The sequence below is a fragment of the Terrapene carolina genome, unplaced genomic scaffold (genome assembly GCF_002925995.2).
Source record: "Terrapene carolina triunguis isolate 2854851 unplaced genomic scaffold, T_m_triunguis-2.0 Scaffold171, whole genome shotgun sequence".
In the NCBI taxonomy this organism is placed as follows: domain Eukaryota; kingdom Metazoa; phylum Chordata; order Testudines; family Emydidae; genus Terrapene; species Terrapene triunguis.
Genome location: NW_020664522.1, coordinates 3,813,465 through 3,832,248, shown reverse-complemented (window position 1 = coordinate 3,832,248; position 18,784 = coordinate 3,813,465). Strand labels below are relative to the sequence as shown.

General features: G+C 44.8%; 1 protein-coding gene across 1 annotated transcript in view; it reads left to right on the top strand.

Annotated features, from left to right (window-relative positions):
• The window catches only part of IGF2 (insulin like growth factor 2), a 31,562-nt gene extending 17,037 nt beyond the window's left edge, over positions 1-14,525 (top strand). Inside the window, exons 3-4 of the mRNA XM_024209134.2 lie at positions 12,880-13,046; positions 13,676-14,525. Coding sequence (XP_024064902.1) covers positions 12,880-13,046; positions 13,676-13,915 — 407 coding nt within the window. The 3' untranslated portion in view covers positions 13,916-14,525. The remainder of the gene's footprint in view (positions 1-12,879; positions 13,047-13,675) is intronic.
• Positions 14,526-18,784: the final 4,259 nt, after the last annotated feature.

Sequence of the window (18,784 nt, the reverse complement as noted above, 5' to 3'; positions counted from 1 at the left end):
AAAACTCCCATATCCGAGGTGGAGCAGGGAGATTGCTGGGAAGTTGATCACACTGGTGCAAGAATGCAATGGCCATAACGATTTTCCCAAGCCATTGTCTTATTACTGCATGCTCAATCTGTGCCCTGCATGAGTGAAAGCTTGTACATACACCCAGACACACACATCCAATCAGGCATTCCGCTTACAGTTTTACCTGATGCTTACGGACAAAAGCTGCCAATAACAATATACATTGATTTAAGAGGAAATACTCAGTTTTCCTTTTATCTGTGCAGCTCTGGTTGTCTGCATTTGTCTGTTTCAGGCCACTCCCAGTGAATTTCAAAGTCCCCAAGCATGGATAATGACCCACTGCTGACAATAGTGGTTAACAGTCCTTTCCCACCCTGTTGCTCTACAACTGGTGTCAAAAAAAAAAAATTGTTTAGCTGCTGGCATATAGGGCAAAAATGTCTTTGGCGGCATTAGTGGAAGTATGATAGAGACCCAATCACATCACACTGTCATAGATTCATAGATTCTAGGACTGGAAGGGACCTCGAGAGGTCATTGAGTCCAGTCCCCTGCCCGTATGGCAGGACCAAATACTGTCTAGGCCATCCCCTTTCCTTAACAATATCACATCATTTTGTCCCATTTATACTAGCAGCTAAAGGATTCCACAACTGTGAGGTATAGGAGGGAAAGGAGAGGAAGGATGAACATACTGTGGTTAGCACCAGGCCATTTTCCTCATGTAGACAGGGTCACACTTCATCCCTTCAGCCTTACATTGGGCAAATTCATTTCTGCAGTGAGGCTGCAGCTCCACTGGTTTCAGTAGAGCTGCACCCTGAATTTGTTGCAAGAGTCTTGTTTAGGTGTTTCAATCAAAGGACGCTATTTCTCCCTCCCCCAATTAAAGAATACTTACATCTTGCTATTCGCTTGCTGACTGAACTGCTTTAAACTAATTACAGGAGTAACACTGAAAGACAAGTATAATTGGTAGGAAGATGGCCAGGAGAGGTAAAGGTAGATGAACTAATGAATTTGATGCAGATAGCAAATGCACTCCCTGTTATAAATTCTCCCCTCCCTTACCTCCAATCTGACTTTGAGAATTGCCACTAATTAGCCTATCTAAATTGGTAACCAACTGTATAGATTTATTTTGAGATACAGGGGAAATTTGCTTTCTGAAATATTGATATCTCAATCTCAGTTTCCAGGGGGAAGGGGAATTGATACATTTAGAAAAGAACCTGAATCTCTACCCCCAAAGTGTTTTGATCTGAACTTTGAGGTTTAGGTCAGCTCAACTGATGTCGCATCAGTTCTATTGTTTTGCCTCATCTCACAGGAGCAGAAGGAGGTTCCAAAACTTTCATAGTGCAAACCACATTGAGATTGTCTCCTGGACCCCTCACCTACAATTCGTGGTGGTACAGAAGCATAACATCATAGAACTGGAAGGGACCTCGAGAGGTCATCTACTTCAGTCCCCTGCACTCAAGGCAGGGCTAAGTGTTATCTAGATTCTAGACCATCCCTGAAAGGTGTTTGTCCAACCTGCTCATAAAAATCCCCAATGATGGAGATTCTACAACCTCCCTAGGCAATTTATTCCAGTGCTTAACCACCCTGACAGGTAGTTTTTCCTAATGTCCAACCTAAACCTCCCTTGTTGCAATTTAAGCCCATTGCTTCTTGTCCTATCCTCAAAATGTTAAGAACAATTCTTCTCCCTCCTCCTTGCAACAAACTTTTATGTACTTGAAAATTATCATGTCCCCTCTCAATCCTTTGTTTTCCAGACTAAACAAACCCCATTTTTTCAATCTTCCCTCATAGGTTATGTTTTCTAGACCTTTAATCATTCTTGTTGCTGTTCTCTGGACTTTCTCCAATTTGTCCACATCCTTCCTGAAATGTGGTGCCCAGAACTGGACACAATACCCAGAACTGGACACAATATGATGCACTGTCCCTCGACTGGCTGTCCCAGTGGCACAGCAGTGTAATATTAAGAATGTATTTTTAGCTGCACTGGTGTGATTGAGCAGCTGATCATAAACTTTCACCATGTCACCAGCTACTTTTCTGCTGACCACTAGCAAGTGCTCCAGGGGCTGCAGTCCTGGAAGCTGGTTTGGAGCACTTCCTTTCTGTTGGTTAGCTTAGCTGAAAGAGTTTGCAGTTCTAGTTACTCTTTCTGTTCTCATCTTCTGCCTTCCACATTTCCTTCTGTCAACAGACCACATGCCAAAGTTCTGCTGAGACTATAGGACCAGAGACTTGCTTTACTAGCCAATTGTGAAGAGGATAACTCTGTCTGGGTCTAACACCTCTTCCTCTCTGTCTATATATAGTTGAGTGTCTGTCTCTCTCCTTTTGTGCATCTTTCTCCCTTCCCCCTCTCTGGGGAGGAAAGGGAATGGGGCTTTTGTTTTGCTGACATACGGACCTCCTTTCACCTCAAGTAACCCTTTCTTCCAGTCCAAAAAAAACAACAACCACTTTTGAAGGCAGATAAGCAGCTTCATGCCAAGTGGCAAATACTCTTTTCTCTCAATTTTTCTGAAGGGTCCCTGTGCACAGGGAGAGGAACTAAAACCAGCCCAAGCCCATGTTAATCCTTTACCACCTAAGAAGGGGTGCTTCATAGGACCCGCAATGTAAATCAAATTACACCTGGCAAGTCATGGGAACATGTCACTATACTGAGACACTGGGCACAGAGGAGCATAGCATAGAAACATGCTTATTAGCTCTGAAAAAGCCCTCAGTGGCATCCGAGTTAGAATGCACCCTAATGCTCTAAGGAACTTTCTCTTTAGTTTATCTCCTGCTCGTTGTGCTGAACTGAGTCTTTGGAAAATTCTGGCTTTACTTTTCAAAACTGGGGCCAGATTTTTCATAACTGCTTAGCACCAAGCAGCTCTCATTGAGAACACTGGCTGCTCAGCATGCCGTTTAAACAGTGCTTAATTTGTAATGAAAGAGGTGCCGGGGCTCAAGCAATTAGGTGCCAGGGCTCAAGCAATTTTTTTTTACTTTCATAACTGATGCAGCAAGCCCAGAAGTGCTGGGGCTACGAACTGCCAAGCCTAGAGGTGCTGGGGCTGAGCTCTGGGAAGCCCTGGCACAAATTAAGCACAGCATTTGCATGCATACAGGGGAGGTGAACCTGTTGGATAATCTGCCCCCCCCCCCCCCCACTGATGAGCTCCACCTGCATCTATCAGAGAAAGGTCTAAACATTAAAATGTGTTGACTTATTTCATGCATTGCTTCTCTTCCAGCCCTGGGATTTTCATAGGAACCCCCTGCTATACATCAGTATGAAAGGAAATAATTTTAAAAAGTCAATTAAAACTAAAGCACTAGGCAGGCATCGCTGGGAGGCACAGCACTGTTGCATTTATGTGCCTCCATTAGCCCTGGTTGCTGTAGTGTCTGAGCACCTTTCAAACATCCTGGGCCTGATTCTCCATTGCCCTGCACTGTGTTATTGCCATTTGCACCAGTGCATGGTAGATGCAAGATCCCATCAGATCAGAATGGCAACCACTTTACACCCACGTTAGACAGGGGTCGTTGCCAGTACAAGGGTGCAAAGCAGTGGAGAGCTGGGTCAATGCATTTATCTGTTGACGCAGGGAAGTACACCGGGGGAGGGTAGATGGTTACTATATGGGACTAAAAATTAAATTAACTTGGAAGAATCAGAATCCCCAACCTCAGGTGTTCATAAATAATGAGATTATCTTAAAAATAAGCATTGGGTTCTTTTTTATATGCCTTCTGGATTCGGAGCCTTTAGGGCTCACATTTTCAAACTCTTCTGCACAAGAGCGAGAAACTTATGAATGACAGGAAAGGGGAGATTACTTAGACTGCAAGGTCTTTGGGGCAGGGTCCATCTCTTTGGTCTGTATTTTCACAGTGCCTAGCACAATGGGTCTTGGTCCATGCCAGGGGGCTCCTAGCCACCATCGCATTACAAATCATAAATATTAATCATGACTCCCAAGAGCCGAGGCTCTAAAAGAAATACAAACTATCACAGAGATTATCGGTGTTGAAACTAACTTAAATGCTGGTGCCTAGTTAGTTACCAGAGGAACATTTCTGCTGGGTTGTTAGTACAGAAGGATGACACACTGAGTCAGTCCTGGTGCTGGCGTTGCTCGACTGAGGGGATGGGATCGATGAGAGAAATCATCTCTTTTCATATAAACCATAAAAAAGTTTTGCACTTTTAAAAATACTTTTTGCTTTGTCTGGTATAGTTTCTCTTGTCTACTTAGACAGTAATCTCTGTGGTCCAGGGATTGGCATTGTCTGTGTAGCATGCAATACTATGAGGTCCGGATGCTACTGTCACCCAACAGCGATAAACGGAAATGGAGAGGATGTACTTTCTGCTCCCCAGGGTCCCAATCCTGTAGCCCTTACTCCTGAAGAAAACTCTGTGAGAAAGCCCACTGATGTTTAAATGGAATTCACACATGAATGAGATCTGCAGGAATAGTCCAAAGGCAACAGTTCTTCTGGGTGTACTCCTAACTCCAGGCGTTAAAACCCCACACCCTTTAGATATTTTTTTGGTTTAAGCCAGTGGTTTTCAACTTGTGGTCTGCGGACTCCTGGGGATCCACAGACTACGTCTAAGATTTCCAAGGGGCCTGCACCTCCATTTGAAATTTTTTAGGGGTCTGCAAATGAAAAAAGGTTGAAAACCACTGGTTTAAGGGGGTGGGGGTGGGGTGGAGATATTGTTTCTCTCTGTTCTGCATGGAAATGAGCTAAAGCCTTAATATTTAAATCTAGATCTTGTGCACCCCCAGGGGAGAAGGGTTGGGAGAATATTTTGATCTGGGATTCTGCTTCAGCTCCTCTCCATTTCTGTACTTAGCAAGAGAGGATGCAAAGGTGTTTTGCGGTGCAGAGAAAAAACAGTTCTGAGACATGCGAAAAAATGTACATCCTCCTTCAGCTGGTACCATATGTGATTTTTCCCTTCGTCAAATCATTTCAGGAGGAAATTTGGGGAGAGACACTATGAAAACATTTTGCAATGAAAACTCCTATGACCCTCTCACAATGTAGTATAAACCTCTCCCCCTCGTAGCCAGGTCCTCCGCTGGTGTAGATCAGTGGAGCTTTTGCCAATTTATACCAGCTGAGGATCTGGCCCTAGAGGTTAAGTGATCTTGCAGGACTTCTGGACTGTTCTTGTATTTGAGCAAGACACTTGTGAAGATTTTCCTCTGAGGCTGATGAGAGGAGAGAGTGGCAGAAAACCAGCTCTCTAAAACGAGTTGGATGTCAAAACACCAAACCCTGTGTGAATGTTTTTGATAGTTTCCAACTCGCTGCTATCCTGACCCTCCTACAGTCCAACACAGGGATGCAAAGGCAGCATTGAAGGCTATCCTTCTGACCAGGAAGCTTTTTGCACCAGTAAGAGTGACTGCACTATGAGCAGGATGATGGTGATTTAGGCCCAGAGGCATTAGAATGAGGGGTGCAGGGCCAAGAGTCTGACACCAGGATTAGGGCCTCAGCAGGAGCAAGGGACTTCTGCTATTAGCAAAAAAACAGAACCAGGGAGAGGGGTGGGTAGAAAGGAAGACCTGGATCTGGAGTTATTGGAATAGGGGCCAGTGGAGAAGGGGGGAATGGGGGGGGGGGTCTGACTTCTCTGTAAACAACAGCTCCTGTTTCCTCCTTTCCAACAGCTGATAAGAATTTAGCTCTTTCCAACAGCCACTTATGCTGACAGGGCACATTCTTTCTCTCTGCCATTCCTCACAATAACACTAGGAAAAAGAAGGGGGGGGGGGAGCTGCTGCTGGGTGGGGGGAGGGGCAGGCAGGGGGACTGAGACAATGGCTGTGGCTGCCCAGCCATCTGACAAAGGCTCTCTTGTTGGTCTCTACATTCCTCTGACAGGGGAGAGGGGATTGTTTACACCCAAAGTCTCATTCCATTTGGCTTGGTGCTTGACTGATTGGAGAAACCGGGGAGAGGGCTCCGGAGAATCCTAAAATTTCTCCTGTGTGTGGCACGCAAACACCCAGCGCGTACACACTGTTCCTTCCCCACACAGCCATGAACAAGTACATGCATTTCCCCCACTCTGTGCAAAGACGTGCATGTGTGCATTTCCCCCCCACCCACATACAGCTATGCACATAGAATCATAGGACTGGAAGGGACCTCGAGAGATCATCTAGTCCAGTCCCCTGCACTCATGGCAAGACTAAGTATTATCTAGACCATGCCTGACAGGTGTCTGTCTAACACGGTCTCCCTTATGCATACATATCCATACATGCACTCAAATGTAAGTGCTAGCAGCAATTTTGATTGAGAAGCTGATAGAGGGGTGGGGGAGCCAGAGAAATTCAGGGATGACCAGTCTAGCAAACCTGTCCCCACTTTGTGGCTGGTGTCCTGGGGCTGTTTGAATTAAAGGAACAGGTCGGCCAGCACCTCTCCTCCTCCGTGAGCTCTAAAAACAAGCTCTGAACATTAGGTACTACTCTGGACAGTCTGCTTTCTCCAGATACCAGCTCTCCAGCAATGGGCTCCCAGACCGGCAGCATGACCCAGTGACACTTGTTGCTATGTTGCACTCCTATGAAAAGCAGAAAGGTGGTGACCTGACATCTGCCCAGCTACGCCTGCCACACTCGCTTTGATTTGGCAGATCTGAATGTAGGTGACATGAGCAGGACTGGATCTTCTTCCTCCAGCGCCTTACTGTGTCACCTAGGATATGCATGTGCATACACCCATGTGCCTCCTGAAGTAGCACTTGTTTCACATCATACTAAGGGAGAGGGAAGAAGTGCTATCAAAAATCCTGTTTGCTACTTACATGCATGACAAAGCTGAGGCCTGCAGTTACTCTGCAGATATTTGCTCTGCGGTGTAAGTATTAGTGATAGTAGAAGAATCTACATGACTATAATAATATTACCTAGCTCTCTTTTCATCAGTAGATCTCAAAGTGCTTTACAAAGGAGGGCAATATTAGCTGCATTTTACAGGTGGGGAAACTGAGGCACAGCAAGGTGAAGTGATTTGCCTGCGGTCACCCGGAAGCCCAGTAGCTTGGTGACTGAGCACAATCACTTTTTCTTGCTGCAAATCAAAGCAAAAATCCGTGCAGAAAATTAGGCACCTAAGTAGCATTGGCCTGATTTTCCCACAGATGTTCCATAGCTCACACTGAAGTCACAGGGAGATGCAGGTGCCCATCACCTCTGAAAACGTTGGCCAGAGACGATGCATAATACTTTGCTATGAAATGCACTTGCACTGCCCCAGCAGCGTTCACGTGAGCTAATGTTACTGCTAACTTTGCTCATTCTATAACATACTTCAAACCAACCCCCCTTCCCAGAGGGTGTGGAGTGATCCAGAAAGGGTCCTGTTTTTAAATGATATTAAAAGTGCTAGGGATTCTGGGTAACCTGGTACATATCAGCAATACTGGGGGTCGATTTCAGACGAGCATGCCCAGTAAGCATAGGGCTTTAACGGAATGATTGATTTATGGAGCAGGAAAGGAAGCAGGTCTCCTTGTGAAAATACAATTATTAGTTAAATAGAAAACACAAGGGAAAAGGCAAACATTTAACTCTTGCACTAATGTGGGAGTGAATGGCTGCTGATCCCTCTTCTATCACCTCTGCCAAAGAATAGATTCCCTAAGGTAGTGCATTTCAGTGTGGTAATACAGCAACCCAACCTCCTCACGTGTTTCAGTGACATTAAGGCAAGAGGCCACAGATGGGCCAAAAGCCAGAAAATTCACCCTTCAGTCCATGAATAAATCACATTAGGGAACTAACACTCACCCCAACCTAGTCCAGCAGTGTTATCATCCTTAACTAGACATTTCCTGGCTTCTGTTGCCTTTGGGTCATTATCTAGCAGTAGTTTCTGGTACTGAATATCCTTGTTTGTTGTTTTTAAAAGCACTAAATCTTTCATGAAAGGTTGTAGTGGCTTCTGGTGAGATTCAAATCCCCGGCCATCATACAATTATGTAATTGGAAATGTGTCCTATCATAGGAAAATAGTTGGCAGCAAAGTGAGCAAGGAAAACAGCAGGCAGACAGTTACACAGCAGATAACTTTGCAGATTCTCAGGGTTTTCAAGTGTTTTTGTTTGTTTTCTTTTTGGTGGGAAAGGAATGTTGAGGTTGGGAAAAAGGATTGAAGAATGGAAGGTGGAAACAGCAGAAGCAAAAACACAAGGCCATATTGGACTACTCACCTGCCAAACTAAGGGTGGGAATTTCAAGAGCGTTTGGTGCTGCGTTGACGTCAGTGGGAGCAGAGTTAGGCCAAAGATGCGTATTTCTGAGAATCCCACACATAACTGTGTGCAGTAGATATTGGTTAACATTTTCAAAAGTGCTTAAGTCCCATTTTCAAAAGCAACTTAGGCTGGAATTTGCCAAGAGATTTAGGCACCAAGTTCTCATTGAAATCAGTAGGAGTTAGGTGCCCAAATACCTTTTTGAATCCCACCCTTAGGCTTCTAAGAGTCAGTGAAAGTTGATGGCATTTAGGCTTCTAAGTCACTTAGGTGCTTTGGAAAATATACACAACTGATAGCTAACTTCTCTCTTTGAAAGAAATGTTAAGTCTTTAAAACATAATCCCTTCCCCCAAATCTATGCACTTCAGCACCTTAGGACAGAAATGCTGACACAGCCTTCTACTAGTGTGAATGTGAATGAAGTACTATCAAAAAGGATCACTTTGCTTTTTCTTGATTTTCACTTTACACTCCCTCTCCCCTTCCTGGAATCATAAATATGCTAAATATTTGAGCTGTTCCTAGCTTTTCAGACAGCAGGGACAGTGCAATACTTAGATTCTCCTAGATTTCAATTGCTTATAGGAACTGGCCCAGTGTCTGTAATAGAAAAGGGGACATTTGTCATGTTAGCTCTCCAGCAGCTGAGTATGATCGGTTATCCAGGTAAATGTGGATCCCTTCTTAGTATGAACTCAGGTAGGGAGTATTCCCTCCCTCTCTGCATAGGCCTGCATTTACCATAGACCAGGGGTGGCCAAACTTACTGATCCTCTGAGCCACGTACGATAATCGAGGGCCGGGCGTGCTTGCTGGGGCTCGGGGCTTCAGCCCTGCGGTGGGGTGGTGGGGCTAGGGTCTTCTGCCCTGTGGGGAAGGGGGTCTCGGGGCTTCAGCCCCACAGGAAGCACTTGTCGGGGCTTGGGGCTCCAGCTCCACTCCTGCTGAAGCCCCCAGCCCCAGCAGGTATGCCCCGTGAGGCTGAAGCCCTGCCTGAGAGACCCCCTAGCCCCACCACAGAGCAGAAGCCCTGAGTTTCTCCCTGGCCCCTGACGAGTCTGGTAGGCGGAGAATGGGGGGTGAGGGGGAAGCGAGGGCCTCCACGAGCCTCATTTTAACTGTAAAAGAGCCGCATGTGGCTCATGAGCCGTGGTTTGCCTACCCCTGCCATAGACCTTGATGGGAGTTAAGCACACACAGAGAAGAGTACATCCACTGTATCTGTAAGTGAGGCATCTGCCTCTCTCCCTTCCAGCTGTCTTTACTGTTTACCAGCTGATTAGTGGGTATTACAAACTGGAATACATGCACAGACTCACCAATGGGACAGGTAGCTCATAAGGACACACCCATAGCAGTCATGGGGCTTTCCCTAGAGATAGCAAGGCACTAAAATGCACCCTTTTATGTCCAGTGACTGGCAGCCAGTCACAGGGAACTGGCCACTACTGCTGACTTCTGATGCCAGGGGACTGGCTCAACTAATCAGGGTAGGGCTGGGGTTGGAAATTAGAATTAAATGGGGGAGCCACAGTTCTAAGCCTGGGGCTGGGGGAGAGGGCTCTGCCTTTAAATACAACAATCCAAATGCAGGGAGTTCACATGCCACCAACATTTTAATGAGAGAAATAAACTCCCAACAATGCTTGTCTTTTTCTCTTCACTGAACTTTTCTAGGGAGAAAACCATCCTTCTAACCTTCACGGCTCGCTGATTAAAGGTCGTGCCTGAAATGTTTTCAGAAAAGAAAAAAAAATAGTTCTTTTTAAATGATTCCAGAAGCTGGACTAGATGTTCTGAGTCAGCAAAGTCCCCTATAGCAGCTCAGATTCACTCTGGTGCCTTACTTGTTCTAGTGACCTTAAAATGTGGCTGTGCGGCGAAGGCGGAAAATGGGGATGTCAGATGAAATAGGACAGAGGTTGTGTTTTTTGTTTTAAAAGCAATTAAACTAGTGGTATGTCTCCAGGGGCTTCCTTTCATACTACATATTTACTGTACGTCATCAACATGAGAGTGCGTGTGTCTATGCAGAGTTGGTAGGTTATTCTTTAATGGGTCTGAAGAATGCTCTATGTAACTAAGACCCCAATCTGGCAAAGCACTTAACTTTAAGCTCATGAAGAGTCCCACTGAAATCCTGCACGTGCTTAAGTGCTTTGCTGAACTTGGATCTTTCTGCACACTTCTCTGTGCCCATGAAAATGAGAAGTGCAAGTAGCCTGCAGTGTTTATGTTCTGACTGGGGAAGTGAAGTGGAATTGGAATACTGTTTCTAGATCACCGGCTCTTAACATCTCTTATACCAGGATGTTGTCCCCTTCCCCACTGTGGCGGGGCGAAGACTCACCGGCGTGGCGCCTCCTGCTGGTAGTCCTAGGAATGAGCTCTTCCAGTCCAGAGCGCCCTCTGCAGGCTGGTGTCTCACCTGCCACTGGCCCCATTGTCCCTCTCGGACCCCAGTGCCCTTTACATCAGGTTCTGCCCCCTAGCAGCAACCCATAATCTAGGTCTCCCCACCCAGAGGATTCCCCAACCCCCTATCCGCACCTTGCCTCAGTGGCTACTACCAGTCATCATCTAGCCCCCGCTCCCTGGGGCAGACTTCAGTCTGTAAACCACTCATCATCGGTAAGGGGGGTTGGACCAGCTCCCTCTGCCTATATCTGGGCTGCCCCTCTGCAGCTCTAATACCCCTTTTGTGGGCCCTTAACTAAGCCTGCAGCCTGGGGTCCCCATCTCCCTCTGCCCTTCCCCAGCACTAGTCCACCTCAGGTACCCTGCTCAGCTCCCAGGCAGCCAGGTCCTTCTCCCTCAAGAAGCTAGAGAGAGTGTCTCTTTTTCCGTCTGGCCCACCGCCCTCTTATAAGGGCCAGCTGGGCCCTGATTGCATTGGCTACAGCTGTGGCTGCTTTCCCAATCAGCCCAGCTTTTCCCCTGCCACAGCCCTTTCCCAGGGCTGTTGTAAGCCCTTCAGGGCAGGAGCGGGGTAACCACCCCGCTACACCCACCATCTAGCTAGAACACACTCCCACCATTCGCGTGTGCATGCACACACAGCAATATGGGAAGGGCAAAGTGATACGACCCACTCCCCATCCCCAAGGATTGCAATCCCCAGGTTGAGAACCCCGGGCTAGTTTCAGAAGCTCAGAAAGAGACCCCTCCAGCTAACTCCACAACAGCCAAGTGCAAAAAAACTACAAACACTTTTGGTGGGGGGGAAATGTGCAAAACAAAAGTCACAATTTAGTTCCAGGACATTTTGTGGTTGAGAAGTTTGATATTTCCCAAGCTGACCCATTTCACACTGAAGTGTGGGCAAATTTGAATGTCTGTTTTTTTGTTTGTTTAAGATATCAAACTATCTAGGCCTTTCCTCTAGTGTTTTTGGTTTTAATTACACGGTGAAATGAAATCCCCTTGTTGCAGAGCATTTGAAAACGTAACTGCTGGCTACAGCATCCTTTTGCAGAGAAATACGGAAGAAGAAAACTGTATTAAAAGACTCAGTTAAGAAGTTAAATAACTATTCTTAGATGGCTGCAACTGGTCTATCTGGTACAATTTCCCTCCATTGGTCCACTTCACCGCTGGACTGTCAGCATTCCAATAGAAGTCTGGCACCTCATAAGTAGGGGTCTACTTAAATCGCAGAGAAATCACACATTTTTCATGGGTTGGTACGGCATAAATAGCTAATTCTGTGGATGCATTATACAGTTACGAAATTTGCTATTTATGATGTGGACCAACCTGCAAAAAAATGTTTGATTTCTCCGCAGCATTTCTCAAACTGGGGGCCTCAACCCAAAAGTGGGTCGTAAGCCTATGAGGGGGTTGTGGTATTGCCACCCTTACTTCTCCACTGCTGCTGGCAGTGGCGCTACCTAAAGCTGGTTGGCAGGAGAGTGGCTGCTGCTGCCTGGTGGTGCTACTGCTGGCCATGGCGCTGCTTTCAGAGCTGGGTGCCCAGCCAGCAGCTGCTGCTCTCCATTCTGCCTTCAGAGCTGGGCAGCCAGAGACCAGATTTCATGGGGGAGATCAGATTTCATGGTCCATGACGTGATTTTCACAGCCGCAAATTTGGTAGAACCCCTACTCATAAGGAATGCTACTACCTCGTTCTACTAGCGTACAATTGGCAGGACCAACACCAGAGGCTTTAATACTCATCTGTGTATTATTTAGGCCTTGTCTACACTAAAAAAATTGCACCACTTTAACTATACCTCACAGATGCAGTTATATGGGTCTAAAGGGGCTTTATACCTATATTGCTGTTCCAATACGGGAAAGGGAACGAGATCTACTACTATAAGGCACTTTCATACCAGTATAACTGTGTCCACACTAAGAGCTGTACGTATAACTACATCAGTGAAAAATGGCACCCCTAACTGAAATATTTACACTGGTACAAAAACTGTGTGTTGTTTATACTGCAGTAGTACCTAAAATGTGCTAGGTTCTGTGTGCAGACATAGGAAGAAGAGAGGACAATCTAATTCAAAACCATTGATACCTAACTGCTAGGTCTGCCATTTCAGGTAGACCCGTGGGACGAAATAACAGAAGATTCAACCGTGGCATAGTGGAGGAGTGCTGTTTTCGGAGCTGCGACCTTGCTCTTTTGGAAACGTACTGCGCAAAGTCTGTTAAGTCTGAGCGGGACCTCTCGTCCTCTTCTCTTGTGGTCCTACCAGCACTAAGCAAGGTAAGTGAAGATTGTATCTAGAAATCAGCTGCTCTTTAAAAAAACAAATCCCACGGGAGAGGAAAGTTCTTATCTCTAAGATCTGCTGCTTCTGCAGTAACAACAGTACCTAGAGACCTTCATGGAACATAGAGCGAATATCTTGAATGGGGAAATAATGTAAAATAACCTGTCCAAAACAAACATATAATAAAGTGAGAGATCAGCTGACTAGATGAAGTAAATAAAGAGAGTAGGGTAAATAGAGATTAAAACTGAAAGGCAAGAGAGGAATCAAATGAGTTTAATAAGAACACAAAGGAACACCAGATCATCTAGAAAATGTGTGCTGGCCACTACAAAGTGAAAGTAGTTCAGTCACAAAAAGCGGTAATGGCTACTAGAGCAATAGGAAAGCATTGTAAGCTAGTGGAGAAAGAGGGAGACTGGTCATACGACTCCAGAGTTCTATTGCTGGCTTGCGTGACCTCTTTTGCTTTCAGAACCTCAGGTTGTGCAGGTCTGCCTAGCTGGGCTTCACTGTTGCAACAACAGCCCACAGTGTCATGGGGTTTTCAGCCAATGGTCTATTCAGAGTGACCCTCATTTTCTTTTTCCTTTACCACCCCACCCCCTTTCTCCTCTTTCAGGATAGCTTTCAAAAACCTTCACATGCCAAGTACTCCAAATATGATGTGTGGCAGAAAAAGAGCTCACAGCGCCTACAACGGGGAGTTCCCAGCATCTTCCGCGCTCGCAGGTACCGGTGGCAAGCCGAAGGGCTGCAAGCATCTGATGAAACCAAGGTGCATCGTCCCCTCATCTCCCTGCCCAGCCAGAAGCCCCTGGTAGTGCAAGTTTCCTCAGAAACATCAGGCAACCGGAAATGAACTGTGAAATGGATTCTATTTTTTTTTTTCAAATCTCCTGGGGGGACTTTTGAAGCCTAACTTCCCTAGCCCTTAGCCCTCTTGGCTGTGAAGCAAGAGGGATATTGCCTTTCCACCCAGAAGCAATAAAATGGGGGCACTGTAACGCCAATTTAAAGAGAACCAAACAACTGACATAGTGAGAAGGGGATTACAGCATTGTCAGCAACAACATAATTTCTGTGGCATTGTCCTTTAAGCATTAAAGTGGTTTTTTTTTAAACTTCTGTTTTGTTTTGTTCCCCTATCTACCCAGTATTTTCAAGCCCATACTTAAAAGGGACCGTTTGGCACTTGAACTATTTTAATATTGGGCAGGGCATGACATCCCACGTGCCAGCAGCAGAAGGCAAAAGAAAGAGCAAGAGCAAGAAAAAAAAGAATATGAAATTGAAAAACAGAAGAGTCCATTCCATGTCTTTCTTGACAATAAAGTGAAAAAAATGGGGCAAAATTTATTTGGAGGGGTTACATTTTTTCTCATTCCCACCCCACTTTTTTCTTTGGTATTTTTTCTTATTTTTGTAAAGAGCAATTTTTTTTTGCACCTTTACTTAAAAAAAAAAAAAAAGTAACTGAGAAGAAATTCCAAGAAGACCCATCTGAATTTATGTGTGTGTATGTGCTTAATTACAAGATTCCAAATCGACTTGCACCTTTTTAAAATCACGGATGAAGTGTGAGAAAGAGGTAAAGGAAAGGGGGAAAAATAAAAAAGAGGAAGTGAACTGATGTTCACTTTAAATAGAGGAGGCGTCTGCATTGCACATTTGCCACGGATTTAGTTGATTTATATATATAATATATATAACTTTTTTTGGCAAAAAGCACTATTTTTATGGGACAATTTTTGTGTAGTATCTGAAGAGGGATTGTAATGTTTAAAATGTGTTATGGTGCTAAAGTAAGTTGGAAGGGGGGAAAAAACCCAGAAATAGCAGGGGGTGGGGTGGGGAGGGAAGGACAAGATATTCAATACTGAACTTGAAATTGTAGCTTTTCGTTTTAGGAAAAGTGTGATAAATGTGTTTCTTTTCTCTTCTGAAATATAGCTTGGTCATGACCATATGAGCTAGTTGGTTGTCACTCACATACACAGATGCACGCACATGCAGAAATACGTCTATACGCATTTGTTTAGATCAAAAGGGAATTTTTTGAAAAAAGATAAACTATTCTGATGTTGTTAAAGTATCCGAGTTACAACTCTAGGCCCCTATTCTGCAAGAACTTAGGCCTGTGCTTAACTTCTCACCCTGAGTGTAGTTCCATCAACTTCAACGGGACTACTAATAGCTTGGAAAGTTAGGCGTAAGCTTTTGCAGGATTAGGGCCCTAACATTCACATCAAGGTTTGTGTGTCATTCATGGAGTCCTTTTTGGTCTCCCTCTACCACCTTCTCTCTGACTTTAAGGCTCACTGAGGCCCCAGAGGCATCCAATGGGACTATAGCCATGTTTGAAGTTGGGCACAGTATCTTGCTGAATCAAGGCCTGCATGAGTTTCCTCAGAAGCAATAGCTCCATGACTAATCATCTCCTCATCCCGCTCCTTCCCTTGCCTCCTCCCTTTTCAAAGGGGTAGGCGCAGACTCTATTCCACTGTGATCCCCGTATACCATTCCAGGACAGGTGGGCAGAGTGGTCCCTCAGGGAATATCCCCAGCCTAAGGGGTAGAGCTGGCAAAATGATTCTGTACCATCCTTCCTAACAAGCCTGGTATAGGGAGGATGGCATAGAGAGGCTGCAGTCAGAGCTCGCTGCACTCTGGTTATTTTCACTTTACGGGACCATGGAAAGTCTGACTGTAACTTAGAGCACTAGGCTGCTCTGATTAACACGGGAGATGGGGCAAGCCCCTGAGACAGCCACATAATTCCAGAGGTGCAAAGGTGGCTTTTTTGCGCCTAGTGCAGAATCAAAGCTGATGCCTAGATGGGAGAGAAAAGCCAATTAGCTTGCCAAGGCTCAACACTGGGTGAGCAAACAGGTGTGTGAGGTGGGTAGAGGGCTGTAAAATAGGTTGGTTTAATATATATAAATTCTGTCTAGGAACAATAAAAAGAGGGAAATCAACTACATTTCCCTCAGATATACTCTCACTTGCTAATAAGATGGGGACACTCTGTTAACTAGTCCTGTACTTGCTTTGCCTTATATAGCCAGACATTTAAAACTTTTTTTTTTTAAGAGACTACTTGAATTGTATTCTATTTTGTGGTTTGGGGAGCGAGTGGGAGGGACTGAGAAGGGGGAGGATATTAATGTATAATCCTTTTGTTTATTAATATTACCTTGCAACGTTGAGCCACAAAGCCTTTGTTTTTAAAAAAAAATGGCACTGCAATATACAACAAAAAGTAAATCCTTTATTTATTTTATTATTAAATATATATGAAAGAAAACTAAAATTGGTCCAAATTTAAAAGGTGGTCTGGGAGTGGGTGGGGAAGGCACAGAGCAAGTGCAAAGAACTGATTTTTCTTTTTGTGTCTCTTTAAAAACATAGTTTTTATTTTTAAAAAGAGGGGGAAATGGAAAAAAAAAAAGCTTTCCTGGATGCTTTGTACCAAAAATAAATATTTTTTTTAAAGTGGAAAATACCTATTAAGCAAGTAAATATCCATCTGGAATATGAAGCATGCCTTTTTTCTTTTTACTTTTATTTATTTTTGTTATTGGGGAAGGGGTGAGGAGAAAGTTGTGCCAAGGGACAATATTCATAAAGGCACAGAGGAAAATTCTTTAAATATCCTCTCTTTTGGCTCAATCCTGCAAGATACTACATATACTCTGGCCCTGATGTAGCAAAGCACTTAAGTGTGCACCTAACTTTAAGCATATGAGGAATCCAATTGAAGTCAATTGAACTCACGCATATTGTTAAACATATGCTTATGTGATTTTCTAGATCCCGCTGATGGGTTTTGCTAGGATTCAGCGCGTCACAAGTTTTGGCCCTTTCTAAGGACCCAGTAATAGCTGGAGTTCTGGCTCACAAGAAAAGATAGGCCTAAGGCACAAAAGTTCAGACTAAGATTGGGACTTCCATGTGGTTTGGGGTCTTGAATATTGTGGGCCTCTCTGCAGTTTTGTGGGTCGAGGTCACAGTTGCCGCTTTGCACCTCGTGTAGTCATTTGCACCAGTACAAAGTGGAGGTAAAATGCTACCACTCTCATTTGGTTGCAGTTTCCACCCATGCATAAAGTGTATGCAGGTGACGATAAGAGCCAATGGTGCATCAGTCCTTGGGTCCCAGTCCAGCAAGATACTCACACACATGCCTAAGTGAGCGTGTGCACAGTCCCTTTGACTTCAGTGGCAGTACTGTACTTGCATGCTTAACACTAAGCCACTTGCTTAGGAGCCTTGGTGAATCCAGCCCTCAGTCTCCAAGTGGAAAGGCTCATGAACTTCAAAACTGGAGCCAGCAGTTGAAGCACTAGAAAAGGCTTTTATTTGATTTTTTTTTTAAATATGCTGTAAGAGTGGATTTTCTGAGAGGTATTATTCCTCTTGTCCTTTATGAATATTCAACCAGGTTTTCATTAACATTCACCCAAGAGTAAGGGAAAGTGGATATTTTTCAGACATTTGGTTTAACTGTACCAAAAGATATTTCTAAAGGCTACAGCGACTCCTTACTTGGTTGCTGTTCCTTGTGTGAGCTGCCACAGGCTCAGTCCCTCCATGTTAGAGGGACTTTTTTAATGCTTCAGTGCTGAAACTCAGCAGCACTATAGAAATGGCTCAGCGCACAGACCTCCTCTCCTGCACTGTGTGGGCTGTTTACTCCATGGTAGCTCTAGGGAATAAGGGAAAGTTTTAACGCTTTCCTTGCTTCAGAAAGAGGGCTAAGGCATCTAGAGATGCTACAGAAAGAACCTAAAACTTCAACCAAACCTTTTCCTATCTGCGGTGCCTGGTTCCCACTGGGAGCATGAGCAGAAGTGCTGGAACTACCAAAAAAAATCCCTTTGGTGATGTTTCCAGCTCCGTATTGAAGATGCGAGAGGTTTGGTTCAGGTTTTGAGTAAACGTTCAAACTCAACCTTTGAAGTCTGGCCCATCGCTAACTGCATGTAGCAGGTGGAGCTGTGATGTAACACAGGAACTAAAAGGGGGTCCTGCAGCCCTAATTTGATCAAAATCTTCGAGTTAAACAAAGTACCGGTAGGTGCTTCTCCTTTTGGCTGGTTCACTTCACTTGGCCAGAAAGATTGAACGGGTTAAGCTACATGTGGAACTGGGCAATGCCTGGTACCTTTAAGAAGTGAATGACTTACCTTTTTCTGACACCTTATGTTGCCGGGGGCTTCTGTTTAGGGCATTGGACCAATTGGGCTAAGCTACAGAAATATTTTCTCATCAGTAGTGTGGATGGGGTTGGAGTCAAGATCCTGCAAGTGAGAACGAGAGGGATTTAAAATCCTATTTAGTATCTTAGCAGGTAGAAGTTCTCTTGTTAGTCCCACTATCTGATTCACCGTATCCCTATACCTTGCAGAGCACTGAGGTCTGCTCCAGGTTACATTGGTGTAAACAAAGTCAATGGGTTTATACCAGTAGAACCGATCAGAATTTGTCCTTGTGCTTGTCTGTTAACTAACTACAACAGCTATAGATCAGGTAAGGGGCCACATTTGCTTGTATGGAAAGAACCAACCTAGTTAGAATACTAAGAGACTTGAACACCCAATTCCCATTAATCGTTTGAAAACCTCTGACTAGAAGCTTAACCCAATTGGTCCAAGTCTGTCCCACTGATGACATGTCTCACACAGACTTTCCATGTGGAACTGTGCTAGTTCAGACAGTGCTTCAGAGA